General features: G+C 47.0%; 1 protein-coding gene and 1 long non-coding RNA gene across 4 annotated transcripts; one reads left to right on the top strand and one right to left on the bottom strand.

The window, feature by feature from the left end:
* Positions 1-910: 910 nt before the first annotated feature.
* LOC115523302 lies at positions 911-1502 on the bottom strand. The gene is made up of 2 exons (XR_003971696.1): positions 1413-1502; positions 911-1326 (listed from the first exon to the last, which is right to left on the bottom strand). It is a non-coding gene; the product is annotated as an uncharacterized LOC115523302 (long non-coding RNA).
* SMIM3 (small integral membrane protein 3) lies at positions 1322-21946 on the top strand. 3 transcript variants are annotated; one of them, XM_030329212.1, is made up of 2 exons: positions 1322-1553; positions 20603-21946. In XM_030329212.1, exon 2 carries the CDS (start codon positions 20614-20616, stop codon positions 20794-20796), a length of 183 nt encoding a protein of 60 aa, XP_030185072.1. In that variant the 5' UTR covers positions 1322-1553; positions 20603-20613; the 3' UTR covers positions 20797-21946. The 3 variants fall into 3 exon arrangements, with proteins under 3 accessions (XP_030185072.1, XP_030185052.1, XP_030185062.1); XM_030329192.1 differs by having other exon boundaries at positions 1322-1970; XM_030329202.1 differs by lacking the exon at positions 1322-1553 and adding an exon at positions 2279-2415.
* The last annotated feature ends 234 nt before the right edge of the window (positions 21947-22180 follow it).

Raw genomic sequence — 22180 nt, 5'->3', positions numbered from 1 at the left:
GCTCAAACTCATAAAACTGTGAGATCATGACCTGAGCCAAAATCCAGAGTCTGACACTTAATGCACTGAACCACCCAGGCGCTCCCCCCACCCCCCACCCCCCGGCCTGCTTTTTGAATTCTTGGTGGTTTTCCCTTTGGAGTACTTATAACTGAGGACCAAAGAAGTGAAATGTGAGTTTTCCCCTGATTTTTGCTGTAACAAAGCTTGCTACTGAAATTGGCTATCTTTTCCCTCCTACTACCCCAACACAGCAGCCCTTATTCTTCTCTTCCAAAGCCCCCTTGGCAAAATCAGCCCAGCTGAGACATCGGAGCTATTGCAGTATGTTTTCCATAGGGCATTCAATTTTCTCTTTCTGCTTGCTTTTTGGGGGCCAGGGAAGACCATTATGAAAGATAATGATAGAGATATTGATAGGGGTGCCTGGATGGCTCAGTCGGCTGAGGATCTGACACTTAAAAAAAAAATTTTTTTTTAATGTTTGCTTATTTTTGAGAGAGAGTGTGAGCCAGGGAGGAGCAGAGAGAGGGAGACACAGAATCTGACACAGGGTCCAGGCTCCGAGCTATCAGCACAGAGCCCGATGTGGGGCTCCAATTGACAAACGGTGAGACCATGATCTGAGCTGAAGTTGGACACTTAATGACTGAGCCACCCCGGTGCCCCCAGCAGCCTACTCTTGATTTCAGCTCAGGTCATGCTCCCAGGGTCGTGGGATCAAGCCCTGGGTTGGGATCCACACCAAGAGCGGAGCCTGCTTAAGATTTTCTCTCTGTGTCTCTCTGTCCGCCTTTCTCCCCTGCTTGTGCACACGCTCTCCCCTCTCTAAAATAAAAAATTAAAAAATAAAAAATAAAAAGAGATACGGATAGAGTACTAACGGGAAAGTCAGACTGAGCCCGGCTAGTGCTCGCTTCAGTCCTGGGCTTCTGCACCCTCCAGACGCCAGTGCTCACACAGGGCACATGAAGTTACCAGGTGTCCACCCAAAAGAGTAGTCCCCTACCCCTTCCACTAACCAGAGAACACTTTGTATTAAATTGAGATTTTCCTCCTTTAGCATTTTTGTTTGTGTTCTTTCCACTGAGAATTTTGTATCAAACTATTCAGAATTGTGTGGTACTTGTTTTGTGTTTGTTTGTGTTTGTTTTAAAGATTCCACACTTCTCTTTTGATTAAAACATGTTGTTGGCTGACAATTCCTGGGTTTTTTGGCACACCATTTCTCATGTCAACCCCCTTCATCCTCATTGTCTCCCCTCTAGACAACTGGCATCTGGTAGTGAAGATTTCCGTGTCATTTCTGCTGACCTCATCCCCGACCTACAGAAGACAGTCGGGGCTAAGTTCGGCACCCCCGCACCGTATCAGGTTCAGGGCTGAGGAAGGCAGAAGGGTTCTTACCATACCTATTGGGCAAAGGAAGAGACTGACCCACAACTGAGCTCCAAGACTCCTCGAGGTCACACTGATGGTCAAGGCCTGCGCTCCCGTGTTTCAGAGAGAGATGGAAGAGCGCTCGACTGCTGAATTTAAAGCCGGGTGCCAAGGTGGGACCGGAGTCCCTGTCCCTAGGTGCAGCACAAAGGCGGCGGGAGGTCGCAGAGCTGGCACTGTCCTGTGTGGAAGCTGGGCGGGGAGCTGGCAGGGCGTGGAGTCCTCTCAGAGGCCATGAGCACCTTGGATGGGGCCGTTTCACTGTTGTCACAAAAATGAGCAGGATGCTCAGAGGCGTGTCACAGCAGACAACCAACCAGCTCCACACCGGCGTCTAAGTCCGTCCTCACAGCAGGGCTGGGACGCAGGTGTTATTAGCCCTCACTTGGCGAAGCCGCTTGGTACGGATCTTAAACTCCGCGCACCGCAGAGCAGGAGCTCTGAGTCCCCGCTCCTCCGTCCAAACCCATCGGCCAGACTTTCGCGTGTGTAGACTGCAGCGGGAAAGCATTCCGGAGGACGCGTTTCAGGTCGGCGCGACCCTCTCGGTTCACAGCAGGGAGAGCCGGGGCCCCGACGGGCGAGGCGATCGCTCCGGGCTGCGCGCCAGCGAGCGGCGGGGCTGGCGGGGAAGCAGCCTCCCCCGCGCCCCGTTTCTCCTCGGGCTCCGCGGGGGCGGGGCGGCGGCCGGGGGCCCGGGCTTTCCGGGGGCGGTCCCTGGCGGCCGTGCATTCCAGAGCCGCCGCGCGCAGCCCCGGGGCCCAGCCGCGCGTCCCGGCCGCTCCCGCGCGCTCCCGCCGCCGCGGGCTCCGAGGGCCGGGCACGTGCCGCGCCGAGACCCCGGGGCCCGGCCGCCGCCCCTGCGAGCCCGTCCCGGCCGCCCACCCTTCCGCAGACCCCGCGCGATCCGGCTGCGGCGGGGGCGGGGTGGGGGGGGCGCGGGCGTGCTCTCCAAGCAGCTCCGCGGATCCCGGGGTGAGTAGGGCCATCGGGTGTCGCGCGTGGGGCTCCCTTGTCGTGTGCTCCCTGCCCCAGCGCCCTCCCAACCGGCCTCCTTTCTTTGTGCCCTCTTTCCCCGCACTCCTCCCCCGTCATCACTTGTGCGTTCCCCTCTACTGCTTCTCTCGGCCCCTGAGTTCCAGCCACCGTGTCAGCGGATCGGGGGCCTCCGGGGGGGGGGGGGGGGGCGCAGCTCGGGTGGGTGAGTCCGGCGGCGCGCCAGGCGGCTTCTCTCAAAGCCCCGCCTAGGAGGCGCCGGGAGATTGGAGTTGGGGGTGCTCCCCTGGTCCGTCACCAGCAATTTCACCATCCTGCCTCGAAGCCTTGCTTCTCCATCTGTGAAATGGAGAAAACATCCTTTGCGTACAGAAATCAAAGGAGAAAGGGGGGTGGGTGGGCAAAGTATCTGGGAGCGAAGCCTGCCTTCTAAGCTCCCTGCTCCTTCTCCTCCTGCCTCCGTCTTGGGACTTGGTTGTCCGGTTGTCCGCTCTCTTGCGCCCCTTCTGTCCCACCACCCCCCCCCCGCCACAAATTCCTTGAGGGTAGAGACTGTCTCTCCATGCCTCATCTCTGAGGCATCCTCAGTACTTGGCCCAGGGCCCGGCAAATAGGCGCTCAATCCTGTTTACTGAGTGGGAGAATGGGAGGTGTAAACCATAGAAACCTGTACAACTGTGGAAGGTTGTGATTCTGAGTGACCAGGCTGGACTCCCGTTCCCGCAGCTCCTCCGTTTCTTGGCTCCTGGGGCCTCAGGAGTCTCCCATTTCTCTATAGATTCCTCAGAGCTCTAGGCTGTAGTAGGGAAAGCTGCTCAGTCATTCAGGTGTCAGAGATTCCTTGAACATCCGTTATGGTCTGCGGTACCACCGCAGTGGGTAAATGGGAAGGCTTGCAAATGTCCGAATGGGGCGGGAGGGTGGGGGTGGGGGTAGGAAGGACAGTTCTCTGGAAGTCAGAAGACGCTCTGCCTTACTTGATGATGCATTCTCCCCATCTGGACCTCACCCTTCCCATCTGTAAAATGAAGAAGTGGGGCATGGAACAGATGGGCGCCTACGGTTGAGCGTGATACGCTCTTGGGGTTAGTTATGCAGGTCACCCGGCAGTCCCGTGAGCACGCTCAGGACGGCCCAGCTGAGATTCGGGACATCACGTACTTCTGCAGTAACAACCGAAAAAGTTGAGGAGAAGCACTTTTCCATGCCAGCAGGGACCTCCTGTTTTCAGCTGCCCTGGGGTATGAATCGTGCGGCTCTATCAAAGCTTCCCAAGAGTGACTTCTCAGGGCGTCAGAACCGTGGGCTCCACTGCACGAAAGGTCTGGGGATTCCCCGTCTCTTGCTAGCCTAAGAGTCACTGAGCTGCGGTGACGTGTTTGAGACATAAGCCAAATTAGAGACTTTGGGAGCCTAGTGTGGTTGGGTCACATATCAGGCCCAGGGGTGACAGACCAGGGGGATAGAGAGGCAGTCACAGTCGCAGTTGCTTTCCTAGCTGTATTCTGATCCTTCTATGTGCTTCCTCTTTGTGGTTTAAATTTTTTTTTAACGTTTATTTATTTTTGAGACAGAGACAGAGCATGAACGGGGGAAGGGCAGAGAGAGAGGGAGACACAGAATCGGAAGCAGGCTCCAGGCTCTGAGCCATCAGCCCAGAGCCTGAGGCGGGGCTCGAACTCACCGACAGCGACAGCGAGGTCGTGACCTGAGTCGAAGTCGGATGCTTAACCACTTAACCGACTGAGCCACCCAGGCGCCCCTCCTGTTTGTGGTTTAAAATGTCCAGGGGCGCCTGGGTGGCTCAGCCGGTTAAGTGTCCCACTCGATTTCGGCTCGAGTCATGATCTTAAGGTTTGTGGGACTGACCCCTGCTCTGTCAGTGCAGAGTCTTCTTGGGGTTCTCTCTCTCCTCTGTGTCTCTGCCCCTCCCCCGCTCACTCACAAGCTCTCCCCCCCTCAAAAATAAATAAGCGTTTAAAAAATATGTACAAATAAAGGAAATGTCTCCAAAGAGAGAGGATCTTTATCTTGATTGGTTTATCAAAGATAGACACACGTACTTGTGCTCACAGTTTATAGGAGTAAATGTTGGTATTACCACATCCTGCAGACATCCGCCCTGATGGGCCAGGCAAGCCGAATGATGTAATAATAATCATACTTGACATTTATTGAGTGCTGACTGTGAGCCAGGCGTTATTGTAAGCATTTTATTTGTGTTAATGCATTTAGTCTTTGACCATGATCCTATGAGGTAGGGACCACAATTATATTTACTTTGTAGTTGAGACTGAGGTCCAGAGAGAATAAGCAACTCACCCAGGATCACAGAAGTAAGTGGTGCAGCTGTGGTTTGGACCCAGGCAGTTCAGTTCCGCGGTCTAAGCTTTGAACCTCATTGCAGTGGGGGTGGGGGGTGGGGATTTGCATTCAGATCTTGCTTCTGTCATTTACTTGCAGGGTGACCTCAGGGATGTTAAGGAAGAAGCTGATAGCCACTGTACCAGTCAGTCACCAGGGCCCCTAGTATCCTTCCAACTCATTTGGGAAACACGATGGTGTACGTCTAGGAGAAAAGGCTAAGAGGTAGCCAGGAGGCGGAACAGACCAGAACTATAACCGGCTAGCATACTGGACACCAGCAAACCAGATTCGGCAGCTACACTGTGTACTTTACATGGCTTCGTTGTAAATAGATCTAGTTTCCTTATTTTGTTGATTTGGCCTCCGACTGGCAGATTGGGCATGTGAATTGCTGGTGACCGACTACATAGGATCGGAGAACATAAGATGGAAGAGGAAGAAGGAAAGACAGGGAAAATGAAACTGGGATCCCCAAATTGGTTTCAAGCAGTGGTGGCACATATCTGGCATACCTGTCACTCCTCCGAATCCCCTGTCCCAGGCAGACAATTGATAATCAAGACTTTGCACCAAATCCCTGTAGGGCTAGAGAATCCCCAGCTCAGTGCTCTGGACAGCTTCTACCAATTGATCGTGAAGCTTTCTTCTTGCTCTCCCAGATTTTCCGCTTCATTCCTCTGGGGGAACGGCCAAGGAAGTAACCAATGGCAAAACAAGATACTTTTTTTCTTGGAGATACTTTTTTTTTTCTTTTAACTTTTTTAAAGATTCATCTTCCCCACCCTTTGCTCCTTTCTATTTTTCCTATTATGGTCTTCAACCCAAGAGCATCCTGGCTCTGTGGCAGAGCTCTGGAGGAGGTAGGATGTCAGGAGAGCGGAGTGAGACTTTGAGAGCTGGCCAGACCCTTGGTGATTACCTTGACCACCCTTTCCGGTTGACTGACAGGAAAAGGAGGCCCAGCTTGAAGGAGGAACTTAGGACCACACAATGAGTCCGTTTTCTAACACTGTAACAAATAACCACAAATTTAGTGGCTTTAAAAAATCGAATGTATTGTATTACAGTTCTACGGGTCAGAAGCTGGTATGGGTCTTTCTAGAAGAAAATCAAGGCATCATTAGGCTGCGTCTCTTTGTAGAGTATTTAGGGGAGGATCGGTTCCCTGCTTATTTGAGTTGTTGGCAGAATTCAGTTCCTGTGGGTGTAGGACCAAGGTCACTGTTGCCTTGCTGGCTGTCAGCTAGGGGCCATTCCTGCTTCCACAGGCCCCTGCACTCCTTGGCTCATAGCCTGTTTCCACGATCTTCAGAGTAAGCAATGGTGAGTCAAGTGCTTCTCATGCCATATTTCTCTGACCTTTCTACTTTCTTCTTCTCTTTCAAGGACTCAAGTGATTAGACTGGGCCCACCTGGGTGGTCCATGATACTCTGTCCACCTCAAAGCCTTTTAACCACGTCTGCAAAGTCCCTTTGCTTCTCTTTTCATGACTGCCCTCTGAGTCATGTTTCCTTTTTCATATTCACGGTTCCAGGGACCAGGACATGGGGATCTTCGAGGGGCCATCATTCTGCCTGCTGTACACAGGGAAGCCCATTTTAGGAGAGTGCCTTGTTCCCAGCCACATAGCTTGGCAGGGGATTCAGACCACTCTGGTGCCCTTGCTGCTCTGTCACTACTCCCCCCGCCCCGCCAGCCCACTCCATGGAGAGTTTCCTTTGTCAGCCCGGCACAGAGCAGGCACTTAGTCACTGGCAAATAACCATGATGGATGGTGGAGGCTTAAGCAGGATGCTGTGGATTTGGCCTGGGCTTCTCTGCTGGCTCCCTCTTGGTTTCTAAGACTGTGATTGGCTGGGTCAGTTGGGTACGTGCAGTCTTGAATAGCCCTGGCTGCTTTCTGATCTCTTTGAAATATCCTGGTGTTTTTCCATTTTTCCAGCCCCAGAAGAGCAGATAAAAACTAAGGCAGGGAACAAGTCTTTACACTGTTAAGAATTTTGATGGAGAAAGAAGCCAGCTGGGTTAGAATGAGAACAGAGCACTCCTCAGGGGACCTCGGATCAGTGGAGAACGTCTCTGATTTGATTCATTTCACATTTGTGATAGTTATGTGTTCTGCCCGTTCCTTCTTCTGGCCCCTCTCTTTGGAACAAAAGATGCATTGGGTTGGTAAATGCTTGAGGCTATTACAGAAAGGGAGGAGAGCTGTCTCTAAGGGTGAATGTGAGTGAGGCTGGGATGGGCTCACTGGAGTAGGCATGGGAAATCCTTTCCCCTTATCAGCTCTCTGTCCTCTTCTGAGAACAGAGAAAGAAAGGTTCATACTGTGGACAGCCACTCCCCTACCCCCCACACTCACCTCAGTGCCCAGCTTTGGAGTGCAGGGAACCTGATCTTGAGTTTGAGCTCCCCAGCGCAAGCAAGTCAGCAGGCGGGAATCCTAGAGAACGTTATTCTGAAAGGTCAGTCCTCCTCTCTCCTCTGTCCGGTATGAACAGGGAAGGCTGGGAAAGAAAGAGGCCCCCATTATCCTCAGTGTACAGAGAGCCCAGAAAATGATCAAGTCGGAGGATGCATTTTATTTTGCATTCCAGAGATGGGATTCTGACTTTTAAGGTCATTGGGGGTGAGAATCCTTTGTGGACAGCTGAGTTCTAACTAAGCTCAAATCTGGAGTTCTCCAGTCTGTCCGTATTCAGTCCTTCACCGATCTTAGATTTACTGGGCACTTACTGTGTGCCAGGGCCGGTGACAGGTACTGACGGTACAGCCATGCACAAGAGACGAGGCTTCTGCTCTCCTTGTGCCCTCATCTGAGTGAGCAAGGATGGCCCATAAAAGCGAACAAGCAGACAAACAAGCTAATTTTCGATCGTGAAAAGTGTACGAAGACAGTAAAACAAGGTGTGAGAGAATGACTGCTGGGCAAGGGTGGATCCGGAATGGCTTTTCCAGAGACGGGACATTTAAGTTGAGATCATGGACACTGCTTTCTCTGTCTGGTCTAAGTGCTCCATTCTTCTTGGACATCACACCAGCTCCTCCTGAGGGGAGGGCCTTAGGAAGGAGTCTCCCAAGCCGAGTGATGCTGGTAAGCCCCACGTCTACTCTCTGGGAACTGTCAGCCTCAGTGTTCACGTTCGGCGCGATGCCTGAAGAGACAGCCCCAGAGTCAGTGACTCAGAGCTGGGTCTCGCTGCCGGCTCTCTGGCCTCCGTGCTCAGAGCTCTGACAGTGCTGGCCTAACGCCACACCTGCAGGAAGCCACCTGCCTCTATCTGCTTTCTCTCCCACTTTGGGATAATTAAGCTTGCCTGCCAGCAGGAAGTCATTTCTTTTATTGCCTCCTTCCTCAGTGAACTCCTTGGTGGAAAAACCGGTCGGATGACCGCTGACAATCCCTCAAAAGTGAGCTGCCAGCTGCAGCTCAGATGTGCAGGGCACGCTTTTCCTGTGGAAGATCAAAGCCAGGACAGACGATCAAAAGCCATTTGCATACGAAACTATCACCGTGGTTTCTTAGATCAGCCTCAGAGCAGTCATGGTGCCCAAAGTAATGGTGGGGCCTCCGAACTCTCTTTTTTTTTTTTTAATTTTTTTTTTTCCAACGTTTATTTATTTTTGGGACAGAGAGAGACAGAGCATGAACGGGGGAGGGGCAGAGAGAGAGGGAGACACAGAATCGGAAGCGAGCTCCAGGCTCTGAGCCATCAGCCCAGAGCCTGACGCGGGGCTCGAACTCACGGACCGCGAGATCGTGACCTGGCTGAAGTCGGACGCTTAACCGACTGCGCCACCCAGGCGCCTCTGAACTCTCTTTTTAATTTAGGAGCTAATGCGGTGGGCCTTGCTCGGTTTAACACGTATGAACCCCCTTACTGTTTACCAGGCTTTGTCCGAAATACGTGCGTTATGTGCATTAGCTCATTCAGATCCCACGGCATCCCAGTGAAGTAGCGGCTACCATTATTTACGACTATTTCCATTTTACAAATGAAACGGAAGCTTGTAAAGGTTAAGCCTCTTGCCAAAACCACTAGGACTACGTATGCACTCAACACACCATGGATCTTATCGCTTCCAGGCTTCGTTGATGTATGTGTTCATTTCTCTTTATTTCTTCCTTTTGAACACTACTTCTCTTCAAAGCCCACGTCAAAGTCCCCGTTCTTTGTAAAGTTTTCTCTTTTACTCAGACAAAAACAAAGGAATGAAGATGGACATTTTTTTCAGCATCATTCGTTTCAGGACCATGTACACATTGTCCCTCTTTTTCCTTGTGAAAGCAGGCTGCAATATAGTGCTTCCAATGTCCCTATTTAAGAGAGGAGAAGACCGAAGCTTAGAGGTTTGAAATAACTTGTCCAAAGTCACCCTCTAATAAGGATGGAAAGCAGGATTCAAATCAAGATTGTCTCAACTCTCTACTTGTCTTTCCACTTCCTTCTTCTTCTCCATGAGCATGTGGTTTGTACTTTCAATGTAGCAAGCCCTGCTCTGCCTTGTATGGCAATTAGTAATGATAAGTAATGTCTTTTTCCTGCAGAAGACAGTAAGCTTCTTATGGGCAAACATCTCCGTCTCTGCACCCACTCCTCGATGCCCAGTGTTAATCACAGTGTCAGCAATGTTTATTGAATTGCTACACCACCAGTTTCAAGGTTGGACTGGAGGAATCCATCAGGTTAATCAACCATGTGACAGGTTAATCAATAATGTGACAGGGCTCCTGGGTGGCTCAGTCAGTTCGGCGTCGGACTTCGGCTCAGGTCATGAACTCGCCGTCTGTGGGTTCGAGCTCCGCGTCGGGCTCTGTGCTGACAGCTCGGAGACTGGAGCCTCCTTTGGATTCTGTGTCTCCCTCTCTCTCTGCCCCTCCCCCACTCATGCTCTGTCTCTATCTCTCTCAAAAATAAACATTAAAAAAAATCAGTGTGGATTAAGCATCTACCATCTTTGTTGATAAAGTGAAGACACATGCCAAGTCACAGATGCTAACAAATCCTAATTGAAGAGGGGGAGGCTCTTTGCTTAGGTCAGTGAGTCCCTACAGCCAGGAATAATCAGTCACGGAATGAACATTCGTGGAGTGCCTGTTGTGTGTCAGAACACTGCCAAGTACTATGTGTGGTTCTCTCATGGAATTCTAACCCTACAAGGCTGATACTGTTATTTGCCCATTTTTGTTTTGTTTTCAGCTGAGTAAATGGAAACATTAGGAAGTTCAACTGATCCAGCGTAGGTCAGCTAGAAAGTGGTAGAGCCAACCCAAGCCAACTGGCTCAGAGAGAGCCTGGGCTCTTAACAGGGCAGCGTGAGTGTAAAGGAAAGAACTCCTGCTGTTTCCAAGTATTCCCTCCATTCTGATGCGCTCCCATTGCCCTAGCAGAATCCGGAAGCTTGAGGCCCTGTTGACTTAAGAAATGTGTATTCAGTACCCATACCACAGGGTAGAGAAGGGAATGGAGGAGAATGAGCTGTGATGGGTAAAATCAGTGCTGGGGCAGAGCTGGGTCCAGACACGTTGTGCAGTCCTTCATCCTGTATGCACGGAGCTTTTTCCCACTTTGGTGGGATCTCCCACGACAAGATTCCAGTGCCTCTCCCTCTCTTCCCTGATGCTCTCATGGTGAGGAATACATACGTTACAGTCTTAACCATTACCTTCTTCACTGGCTTTATTTGCCTCTGGGTCTTGAATCAAAGGGATGGAATGCAAAGGGTGGAACTGCATTCACTGATGATTCTGACCGGACTTGTTTTTGGTTGGGGCGTGTGTGTGTGTGTGTGTGTGTGCGCGCGCGCGCGCGTGCTCGCGTGTTTGGCCCTTGAAAACCATCTCACCTGCCTCACCTACTGTGATGTTGCCTAGGGTTCTGGGCCTCAAGGCCCCCAATGGCTTTAACACAGTGAAAAGTTAGAATCAAGAAGCCTGGCTGGCTGTCATTCTTCCTATCAGTTTGTTTCCTACCACCCCTTCTCCAGCCTGACTCCCCACTGTCTCCCAGCCCCCATCTCAAACAGGATAGTGATGGCATTGAAAAGAGCATGCGGGGGCACCTGGCTGGCTCAGTCGGTTGAGCGTCTGGCTCTTGATATGGGATCGAGTCTGGCATTAGACTCCAAGCTGAGTGTGGAGCCTGAGATTCTCTCTCTCTCTGTCCCCTCCCCTTCCCCCCCAGATTCCACTTTCTCTCTCTCTCTTAAAAAAAAAAAAAAGAGCAGGCAGATCAGGAGGCCTGAGTTCTCCCTTCAGTCCTGCCCTTAACTTGGTAGATGACCTTGGGCAAGTCATTTCCTCCATCTGTAAAATGGAAGGTACACTATGTGGTTAAAGCTGCTTACTGTCTAAATTTTGTGTAGATTTCTAGAATACCATTACTTTGTAGAGGTTTTTTCTCCACAGAACAAACCCAGTAGGATATAGAACTGCAGTATTAGATTTCTATTGCTGCCTTAACAAATTACCACAACTTTAGTGGCTTGAAAATATATTCACGATCTCATAGTTTTCATGTGTCAGGAGTCCAAACACAACTTTGCTGGGTCCTTGTAAAACTTCAGTCAAGATGTCAGCCAAGTTGCATTTGCTTCTGAAGGATCTATTATGAAAGATTCATCTTGCAAGCTCATTCAGGTTGTTGGCAGATTTGTGTCTTGTAACTCAAGGTTGCACTCAGAGCAGTGAGTGTCTTTGACCTCAGGGAAGCTTCAGCCCTTTTTTAAAAGGACGTTCACCTGATTAAGTCAGACCCACCCAGGATGATCTTTTTGATTACTTTTAAGTCAGGGGATCTGGAACCTTAACTACATCTGCAAAATCCCTTCACCTTGTTATGTGACCTAACCTGTTCCCAGGGGTAGCACCAGGGACTAGAGATTATGGGGGCCATCTTAGAATTCTTACCACAAATGCTTTATGGAAATATCCTCTTTACAGTTATGACTGAAACATACTAGAGCCAGCTTTCTGTTTTCTAAGTCAGGTCAAGTGACCTAATATATGAAATCAGTTCTAAAAGTTACCTATTCTTACACTAAAACTATGCTACTATGAACTTGTTTTTTAAACACAGTATATTGTGCTTCCCTTTATTCTCATGTAATTATCCTTAAAGTTATTTTCTTCCAATACCACTAAATGAATATATAGTATTATATAATTTGGAATTATATATAAAATATAGTATAATGTATTCCTCTTTTGTATGTATTCAATATTTATTATTATATTATATTAAATATATTAATATATGAAAATTATTCCCAGAGGAAATAATTTAAATGTTAACTTTTTATATTTAAAAAAAATTTTTTTTTAATTTTTTTTTTTAACATTTATTTATTTTTGAGACAGGGAGAGACAGAGCATGAACAGGGGAGGGTCAGAGAGAGGGAGACACAGAATCTGAAACAGGCTCCAGGCTCTGAGCTGTCAGCACAGAGCCCGACGCAGGGCTCGAACTCACGGACCGCGAGATCGTGACCTGAGCCGAAGTCGGCCGCTTAACCGACTGAGCCACTCAGGTGCCCCTTAAAATTTTTTTTTTTAACGTTTATTTATTTTTGAGACAGAGAGAGACAGAGCATGAACGGGGGAGGGTCAGAGAGAGGGAGACACAGAATCTGAAATAGGCTCCAGGCTCTGAGCGGTCAGCACAGAGCCCGATGCGGGGCTCGAACTCACGGATCGTGAGATCATGACCTGAGCCTAAGTCGGACGCTTAACCGACCAAGCCACCCAGGCGCCCCTAACTTTTTATATTCAATTAGTTTTGGTACTCTTTATTTGAAACTATATATTATAGAAAACTATTAGTTTAAGAAATCTTCTATATCCTCAGCTGATTTTTAAAAACTCTTTGTGGGGCGCCTGGGTGGCGCAGTCGGTTAAGCGTCCGACTTCAGCCAGGTCACGATCTCGCGGTCCGTGAGTTCGAGCCCCGCGTCGGGCTCTGGGCTGATGGCTCGGAGCCTGGAGCCTGTTTCCCATTCTGTGTCTCCCTCTCTCTCTGCCCCTCCCCCGTTCATGCTCTGTCTCTCTCTGTCCCAAAAATAAATAAACGTTGAAAAAAAAAAATTAAAAAAAAAAAAAACTCTTTGTTCTACCAGTATTTGAGAGAATTGTGTTGAACTCCCCCTTATAATTGTGGCTTCATCTGTTTGACCTTATAATTCTGAAATTAGGTACATAAAAATTAAAAATCTTTTTAACTTCTGGTGTCTCTAGTTCTACTTTTCGTCTAAAAGTCTACTTCCTCTGACAGTAAGATAGCTCTACTAGCTCACACAATTCATGAGTAGATAGTATTTCTTTTGTACTCTTTAACCTTTAACCTTTCTAAATCCCATGTGTCTCTTATGAAGAATATATATTTATATTCATTTTTAATTTTTATGTATACTCCAGTAGTTTTTGTTGGTTTAAGTTTAAATCTACTATCTTTCTGTGTACTTTCTATATGTCCCACGTATTCTGTTTTTTTCCTCCTTCCCTCATTTTCTCTGGAAGTTATACACTCTTGCTACTTTTAAATGGCTGCCCTGGTCTCTCCAAGGGGCACCTGAGTGGCTCAGTCGGTTAAGCTTCCAAGTTTGGCTCAGGTCATGATCTCACGGTTTGTGAGTTCAAGCCCCACGTCGGGCTCTGTGCTGACAGCTCGGAGCCTGAAGCTTGCTTTGGATTCTGTGTCTCATTCTCTCTCTGCCTTCCCCCACTTGTGCTCTGTCTCTGTGTCTCAAAAGTAAATAAATGTAAATGGCTGCGCTAGGGATTACAATATACATCCTTGACTTAACAAAGTCTAATGTTATCTGGTTCTTTTGCCCTTTCCCAGGCTATGCAAGGAAGTCAGAATACTTTAATTTTATTGTTATATATTTGCTATTGTTTTTTATTTTTTAATTTAAAAAAATTTTTTAATGTTTATTTATTTTTGAGAGAGAGGGAGACAGAGCGCAAGCTGGGGGAGGGCAGAAAGCAGGATCCAGGCTGTGAGCTGTCAGCACAGAGCCAGATGCGGGGCTCGAACCCACGAGCTGTGAGATCATGACGTGAGCTGAAGTTGGATGCTTAACTGACTGAGCCACCCAGGAACCCTTATATATTTGCTATTGTTATTGCACATTTCAATTCTGTCTTTTTATTGGGTGAAAATATCTTCTTTCATCTTAATTCTTGTCAGTTATTTTTGCTCAGTGTTTTAAAGATATCGTCCTGCTGTTTTCTAGATTCCATGGTTTCTATTGAAAAGGTAGATGTCAGTCTGATTGGTTTTCATATGAAGATAATCTGTCTTTTTTCTCTTTACCTGTGGTTTTCAGCAGATTTACTGTAATGTGCTTAACTATGAGTTTCTCTATTTATCCTGCTAGGATTTCGTAAGGCTTCCACAGTTTGTGAATTGCTGTCGTTCATCAGCTTTGGGAAATTCTGTTATTACAGAAGCATTTTGGGTTTTTTTCTTTCTGATCTATTCTCTAGTTCACTAATATTTTTTTCACCTGTGTCTCATCTGCTGTTAAGCCTATTTGTTGAATTTTTATTTCTATTATTGTATTTTTCACTTCTAGTATTTCTGCTCGGCTCTTTAAAAAAAATCTGTTGTGTTTTTTCTTATAATTTCCAGATCTCTGTCAAAATTCTCAGTCTCCTTGAACATAGTAAGCAAGGTTATTTAAAGGTGTATCTGACAGACAACTCCACTATCTGTACCCCTTGTAGATCTTTTTCTATTGTCTGTTGTTTCTGATTGCTCTGTTCTTGTCATCTTGTCTTTTTTCATTCCTGCTTACAATTGGTTATGCATTAGGCATTATATTTAATTAAAAATTTTTTTGAAGCCTATTGTGATGTTATCTCCTCTAGAGAGGATGTAGGTTTGCTTCTGTCCAGCACCTGGAGGTACTCACAATGTGAAATAACCTTAATTCAATTTCAGGGACTGTGATGATTCAAACCTGGGTTGCAGTCTCTAGAATTGGCATACTTCTGGTTCACTCTTAGCACCAAGAATGCTTTTTGAGGTCCAACCTCAAAATGCAGGATTTTTGTTCTCCCTATCTGGGCAGTCTTGGATCCCTGAGTCTCTCAGAAACACTGCTTAGTCTCCATCCTCCACTAGGGGAAATGCTGTTTCAAATGCCAGGCTCGCCTCCCTGGATTTCTATCTGATCCCAAATCTTAGGCTGGTTAATTCCCCATTATTTGTTACTTCTTAGTGCCTTGAGACAGATTTTCTTGGGGGGGGGGTCCAGTTTTTCCAGTTGTCCTCAGTTAGAGGTCAAAATGATCTAGTTTGCCATTACTGGAAATGGAAATCCTGATCTTTTATAGTTTGCATATCTCTAAGTCCAGAATGCCTTTAGCTGAAAGTAATGAGTATAGACTTAGGAGAGAGCTGTAGATCTGGCATATTCCATGTTCTTATTCCTGGGTCTGTGTGGAGGCTTTGAAAGTGAATACAGGGTCAGGAGGCCTGCGTTTGAATGCCATTTACTTTTCTTTATGAGTCACTAGCCAGTTAACCTCTCTTGGCTTTCATTTCCTCATCTGTAAAATAATATATCCTGCACAGGATTGTTGTGACGGTGAAATAAGTTAATGTGTGGGACAAGTCCCAACACAGTACTTACTTAGCAGTTCGTATTTGTTAAACAAATGCTGGCTTGTGTGAGCGTGTATTTGAGGAAATAAGAGGAAAGGTACTTAACTTCTCTGTGCTTCTTGGAATTAAATTTGGTCTTCTGAGTAAATAACAGTAATTCCTAAGAGAATATCTTTAAAAAAAATTTTTTTTAATGTTTATTTTTGAGAGAGAGACAGAGCATGAGTGGGGGAGGAACAGAGAGAGAGGGAGACACAGAATCCAAAGCAGGCTCCAGGCTCTGAGATGTCAGCACAGAGCCCAATGCGGGGCTTGAACCCACGAACCATGAGATCATGACCTGAGCCAAAGTCGGATGCTTAACCGACTGAGCCACCCAGGCACCGCTAGGAGAATATCTTATATATAGCAAGTACGTGATGAATGAATGAGTGAGTGAGTGAATGAATGAATGAACAAACGAACATCCTGGACACAGTTACTTGTCTTGATGGTGCTCAGCCAAAACCAATATTGCCTCGTCAGAGAGGAGAGAGCCGTTTGCTGGGGAGTGAGTCTCATGATTGAAAGGATAGATACGGCATAGATTAGTCACCTTGAATTTAGTTCTAAAACTATGGACTTGCAGGAAATTTTGATCTATGAAACTTATATACATCTTGTTGGAACTAGAAAATCTGCCCTGTGATGGAATTGGCTGCAACAATGATTCTTTTTTTTTTTTTCTTTTTCCCAAAAGACTTTCAGTTGCCTGTGCAAACTGGCCTCTCACAGGGCTGGTGGGGTAGGGCCCAGATGGCATCAGTGGCTGGCGATACCTGTGACTTCCTTGCTTGTCAGCTCAGGGTGGTGTTAACGCAGTTTCTTAGACAAACTTATACTGAACATATGTCAAAGTTTATTTATTCCTTTAATGAGATAGATAGCAGATAAGGTATGCCAGTTTGAAATGACAGGAGTGTAGGCTTGACTGCTGTTTTACCTCCCATGGCCATAAAAACATCACATTTTTATCTGTGATAAGGTTAAATTGGTGACATGAATGGTTTGGGCCACAGTCCGATATAACCCATTGATAAGAAACAACGAGTAATATATCTGCAAAGTAAATGATAAGCAGATTGATCTACGGTTATTAATTAGACATACCAAGAAACAGGGTTTTAGGCACTCGCAAGGAGCCATGCACCCGGATGCCAGATAGAGGTCAAACAGAAGTCAGCCAGCAGAAGCTTGGAGTCCTGCTTTTTCTCAAGCAAATTCTTCCAGCATGCCATTAAAGATGCGGAACATATGGTTTGTGTAGTTCTTATTTGGGGGACAAAGTTTTTCTTTCGCAGTGGGGAGAGGTAGAAGCCACCCAAACCCCTGTTCTATGGGAAGAAATAGCCCATCGGGGACACGTGGTTGAAGACTGAGAAGGTTGAAACAGGGAAAGAGAGCTCCCTGTGTCCTCTGATGCCTGGCCAAGTTCATGGCCAGACTTAGAGGCCTGGAACAGCAGCTCTGGGAAGGCCCTTGGAGAATATCACAACCTGTGGTTTCCAGATTGTGTTTTGTGGAGCCCAAAGGGTCAAGGGGAAGCTGAACAGCTGTGCTGTAGCAAGTGAACATGCTGTGCTACTTTTTTGGGATACCAAAAAAGTACCTGGGAAAATTAGTTTTATGTGTTATCGTTTAATGTTGCTTTTAGTTTGAGTTGTATGTGTGAAGGGGATGGGCACCCTAATCTCCAGTGCTTAGGGCCTCTAAGGATATTTATCCAGCCTCGCTATCTGGGTGGGACCCCAAAACCCTTGTCTCGTCCCTCCTTGGCATTCTGGAGCAGCTCTGCTTTTGTCTGTTTTTGTGATCAGGGTTTTAAATCATGTCACGTGTGGAAGAGTAATATGGGTACAGTCTCGAGTACACATTACAGAAAAAGTTTCCTTTGTTTATCTACTTGTTCTATCCTGTTTTTTTGTGTGTTGTGTCTTGATCAGATTTATATCTTTGAATGATTATTCTGGAAGAGGGTGGGGTTGAAGGTGGGGAAAGACCCGTGGACCTCAGTTTTGCCATCTGTGAAATACTGCTGGCTGTAGCTTCCATGATTCGTGGTTGTGAATGAGCCCTGAAGCTTAGATTCCTGTAAATGACAGGTTTTCCTTATGAGAAACAGCCAGGGAGATTATTCCTGGCATTTGGAGTCACAGAAACTGTTTGATGTTAATGGGTTTACCAGAAAGGGCTTTCGTGGGGTTCCTTTGGCTCAGGGCAAGCTAGCTGTTGATGTAATCAGGAGACCACAAAGAATGATTTCTGCCGCCTCCGTCCTTCTTTAACAGTGTGCGTCTCCTGTGATTCATGCTTCTGTGCCTTGGACTTGGGAGAAAGTAACCACGTTTCCAAGGCTGAGGCAGGGCCAGGCTGTGCCTCTTCCTCCTTGGCAAGCCCCAGCCTGATAATCCTGGTGTCCTGGGGAGCCTTGCCAGAGCCTTCTCCTTCATCCTGGACCTTACCCAGGTCTGGTAAGACTGGCTACAGAGCACCTAGGAATCAGTTCCCACATCACAGTGCTGGAGAGCATCATAGCAGCCTTAGAGATCGGTGGGTTCGGGGTTCCCAAACCTGGGTGCATATTGGGGAAAAAAAGCCCCCTCCTGTCCCCTCGAGTCTAATTCAGTAAGTCTATAATGGGACCCAGAAATTAGTGTTTTTTTTATACTGTCCTATGGTGGTTCTCACTTAGCTTGGTACAGGGCATTTGGTAACCACTGATCTAGGCTCATCCTTGAATTTTGTTGGACTTGAAAAATTTTAATACAGAGAACTATAAAGAAAAAAGTCCATTTCCCCCTCAATCCAGCGGACTTCAGAAAATCAAATGTAAGACATGCTCATGTTTACAATATTCAAACAGCATGAAAACATGAAGAATGAAAAGCAAAAGCTTCTCCTACTCCTAGTCCAGCCCCTCTGGTAGTCACTATTAGCACTTCTTTGGATTCTGCTCATAAATGATTTTGCTTTTATGTATCACCACCTATATATCTACTTAATTCTACAAAATCTGAGCCAGGGGAATAATCCTATACACATTATTCTGTACTTTACTTTTTTTTTTTTTCTACGTAAACTATTCAGAACTCACCATAGATCATCATTCTTTGTAATAATAACTATTAAATAAGTTAATATTTGTAGCACACTTGGAACAATGCTTGGTGAGTAGCAAGGACTACGTATTTGTCAGATGAATGAAAACCACTGCATGGTATTCTAGTATATGGATATATTCTATTTTACTGTTTATGGACACTTGTTGCATTAGTTGCTGTAACAAACAATGCGGAAATGAACATCCTTGCGTGTATATCTTGGGGACTCTGCCTCGGATATGGCAATCAGTACCTTTCCTAGAGGGGCAACAGTGGGCATGAATCCAAAGGCGTTGGAAAGGAAAAGTTACTGATTAGGAGAAAGCAGGAAATTGGACTGGAATTGGAAATTTTGCCTGGGACCTAGAATCACAGAAATAATAGATCTCAGATCTAGAAGGAACCATAGGAGAGTGTTTGTTCCAGCCTGTGCCCTCTGGGCAGGGAATGTGTGATATATGTGGTTCCCAAGTTATACAGTGAGCCCTGGGGAGCCACGGTGAACTCATTGGAAAAGTGGGGGGGGGGGCGACTGTGGGATCTTTTAATTAATTTCAGATAGGAATATTGATATTTGACATCTCTCAGACTCTGTGAAAATGACTAGCTCAAGATAGTTTACAGTTTCACGTTAACCTTACTGCATTCCTTTTGGCGATGTTGTATTTTGTGAAGCTGAGTTTTTGGCTGTTGCCACGATACAGCAAGTACTGCACACACATGAATGTGGAATGGGACTGGTCATGGCATTGTCGACTCTGGCTCCAGAGTCTGAAAAGTTGTGCGTCTAACCATTGCCCACCTCCCATGAGTAAGCAGCTGGCTAACGATGAAATAAAACTATTTTTTCCTTTCCATTTGTGTGTACAATGTTTTTCAAACAGCTACTAATTTGTTAGGATATAAATGCTTACTGAAGTGTTTGGACCTGACTACTAAACGTACTAAATGCAACTGCTAGGTATTTGTTTTGGCCTGGAGAGCTGTGAAATAATTACGTAAGGGTGCTGTGAATTGAAAAAGTTTGGGAAGAACTGATTTACATCTTATCCATCAGAGCTCTTTTAGCTGTGAGAGAAGCCAAACTGACTCCGGCTTAAAGCAGGGAATTATTCGCTTCTGTGTAGGGGTGGGGCTGGGAACGGGGAGAGGGGGGCGTGTCCAGGGTTGCACATGGAGTCAGAGTGTGCTGGGTTCAGGTCCTGAAGGTTCCATTTCTCCTTCCATCTCTAAGACAGGCTCTCTACACGTGGGTGACACAGCCCACCCCATCCTTTCCAGACTCACAACCTTTTGGTTTAGCAATCCCCAGCAGAAAGAATCATCTTTCCCAATAGCTTGCACATGAAAGCCCTGGGAGCTGGGCTGGGCCACTTGTCCACTTGAGGCTATGATTTGTGATGGCCAAACCTAGATCACGTATCTGCCCCTGTGCTCACGCGAGCACCCTAACTAAACCACACTGCATAGGTAGGTTCTCCACAGAAAAGATCAGCTTTGGGTAAGAGGAGAACAGGAGAAGGCATTTTAACAGATGGGACAGACCGGTGGTGTGACAGTTTATTAGTTAAACATGACTCTGGAGGGCACCTTTTGGGATGAGCACTGGGTGTTGTATGGAAACCAATTTGACAATAAATTTCCTATAAAAAAAAAAAAGAAAATCCAAAAAAATAAAATAAAATAAACATGACTCTGGAGTCCCACCCATCTAGCTTCACTTCCTTGGGCACATTAACCACATTTACATCTGTAAAGGTTTTAGAATCATCATCTGTAAAGCGGAAATAACTGGCGATCAAGTCCTAGAAATAAAGGATGACTGTAATAGTCCCCATCTCATGGAGCTGGTGGTTGAAGGGAGGACTCAGTGGGTTAATACACACAAAGTGCCCAGTGCTGGGCCTGGCACATAGGAAGCACTTGGTAAATGAGGCCATTATTATTGATCAGATTACCTTAACGAGGACACAGCTGGTAAGTGACCCAAGCTTCTGACTCCTGGAGAGGGTACAAAATAGTGATTTCCTCTTTCCTGTCTGTTGCAGAGTGAAGCAGCATGGATGCCGTCAGCCAGGTCCCCATGGAGGCTGTGCTCCCCAAGCACATCCTGGATATCTGGGTCATTGTCCTCATCATCCTGGCCACCATTGTCATCATGACCTCTTTGTTACTGTGCCCGGCCACTGCGGTCATTATCTATCGCATGCGGACTCATCCTGTCCTCAATGGGGCTGTGTGAGAACCTCCCAAGAGGGGCAGTGAGGGATGGGGATGGTGTCCCCTCTCCCAGCCTTTTCCTTCTCAGAAAAGCGACGGGACGTGCTTTGCTGTGTGGACTCAGGAGCTTGATATATGAGAGGAGATCTGAGTTCTTGTTTGGATTTTGCCACTGGCCAGCTGTGTGAGTTCAGTCAAGGGACCTAATTCTGTGGGTTCCTGGTTCCTTTTAAATGGGGGTCATGATCCCTGCCCTTCCTACCTCATGGGGTTGTAAGAACCGATGACTTGGTAGAGGTTATGGCTGTTTGCGATAGTGAGCAGCAAAGCCACCATGGATGTACAGGTGTCACTGCTGAATGCTGAGAAGCTTTGAAGAACCAAACAACCTAATTACTGATGGTGGCCTTCAAGGTGGTGAGGGAGACACTGGGGGCAGAGCAGCCTTTGCCAGTGCCCCTCAGGTCAAACCAAGCAAAGGCACCCTATCCGCATTCCAAGGGGCCAGCAGCGGCACTTTGGTTCACAGCATTTTCTTTGCTGTGCCCCTCTCTCACGTTATATAATTTGGAGGGAACTGAGCACGGCAGGGGAAGGGAGATGGGTCGAACTTCCCAGGACGTCTGTGCCAGAATGTCGACAGTCAGGAGGGCTCTGCCATTTCTTGGCAATGCCAAGGGACCTGGGGTGACAGGCTTCTTTTTGCATTGGAGTCTCAGCGCTGCGATAGTCGAGCACTGCGGGAAAACACAGGGTGGTCGAGTTCCCTGGCCAGCTTTCATGATCTCCAGCCCCCACCCCCTTGTGTGCCCACACTTGAGAAATGTCCCCCCACCCCAGCACCGGCTATCATCAGCTCCGTGGTATAAAGTGCATGCCCTTCCCTCCCTCCCACCAGCACTGCAACCAATCTAAGCTACAGATTTTAAGAGATGTTCCCAGGACTTTTGGAACTAACTTAAAACAACGGTGGTTATTTTAGATGCTATGATCTATATTTATATAGATTTCTGGACTGCTCAAGCTCTTTGACCAAAATCAACGACATCTTGGGATTTATTAAATTATGTAATAGCACAGACATCAGAATATTGTGTGGAAGTAATGCCTTTACTTTGGTCTGATTTCGTTGATGTACACAACCAATTTCCAATAAAGTGCTAGAATGAGCATGTCTGCGGTCTTTCTTTAGAGAACGCTTATTAAGCCCAGGAACTCAGGTAAAAGGGCTCCACTGAATTTATGGGCCTTAGAGACAATTTGAATGTAGGAACCAAAAAGGGAAAGAGAAGAATCCATTCGAATCCCAGGATTCTAGCTTCAGCAAGCGGGTAGTTGTACAGTTGACATAGACATCTAGGACGCAGGGGGAAGAACACATTTTTTAAGTGATGGATTTCATATTA

The sequence above is a fragment of the Lynx canadensis genome, chromosome A1, assembly GCF_007474595.2.
Source record: "Lynx canadensis isolate LIC74 chromosome A1, mLynCan4.pri.v2, whole genome shotgun sequence".
Classification (NCBI taxonomy): domain Eukaryota; kingdom Metazoa; phylum Chordata; class Mammalia; order Carnivora; family Felidae; genus Lynx; species Lynx canadensis.
The sequence above is the reverse complement of the archived record's forward strand: the minus strand, read 5'-3'. Positions and strand labels throughout refer to the sequence as shown.

Bases quoted from the DNA above. Each gene is read 5' to 3' on its own strand.
- SMIM3 (XM_030329212.1), top strand. From the start codon at position 20,614: ATGGATGCCGTCAGCCAGGTCCCCATGGAGGCTGTGCTCCCCAAGCAC.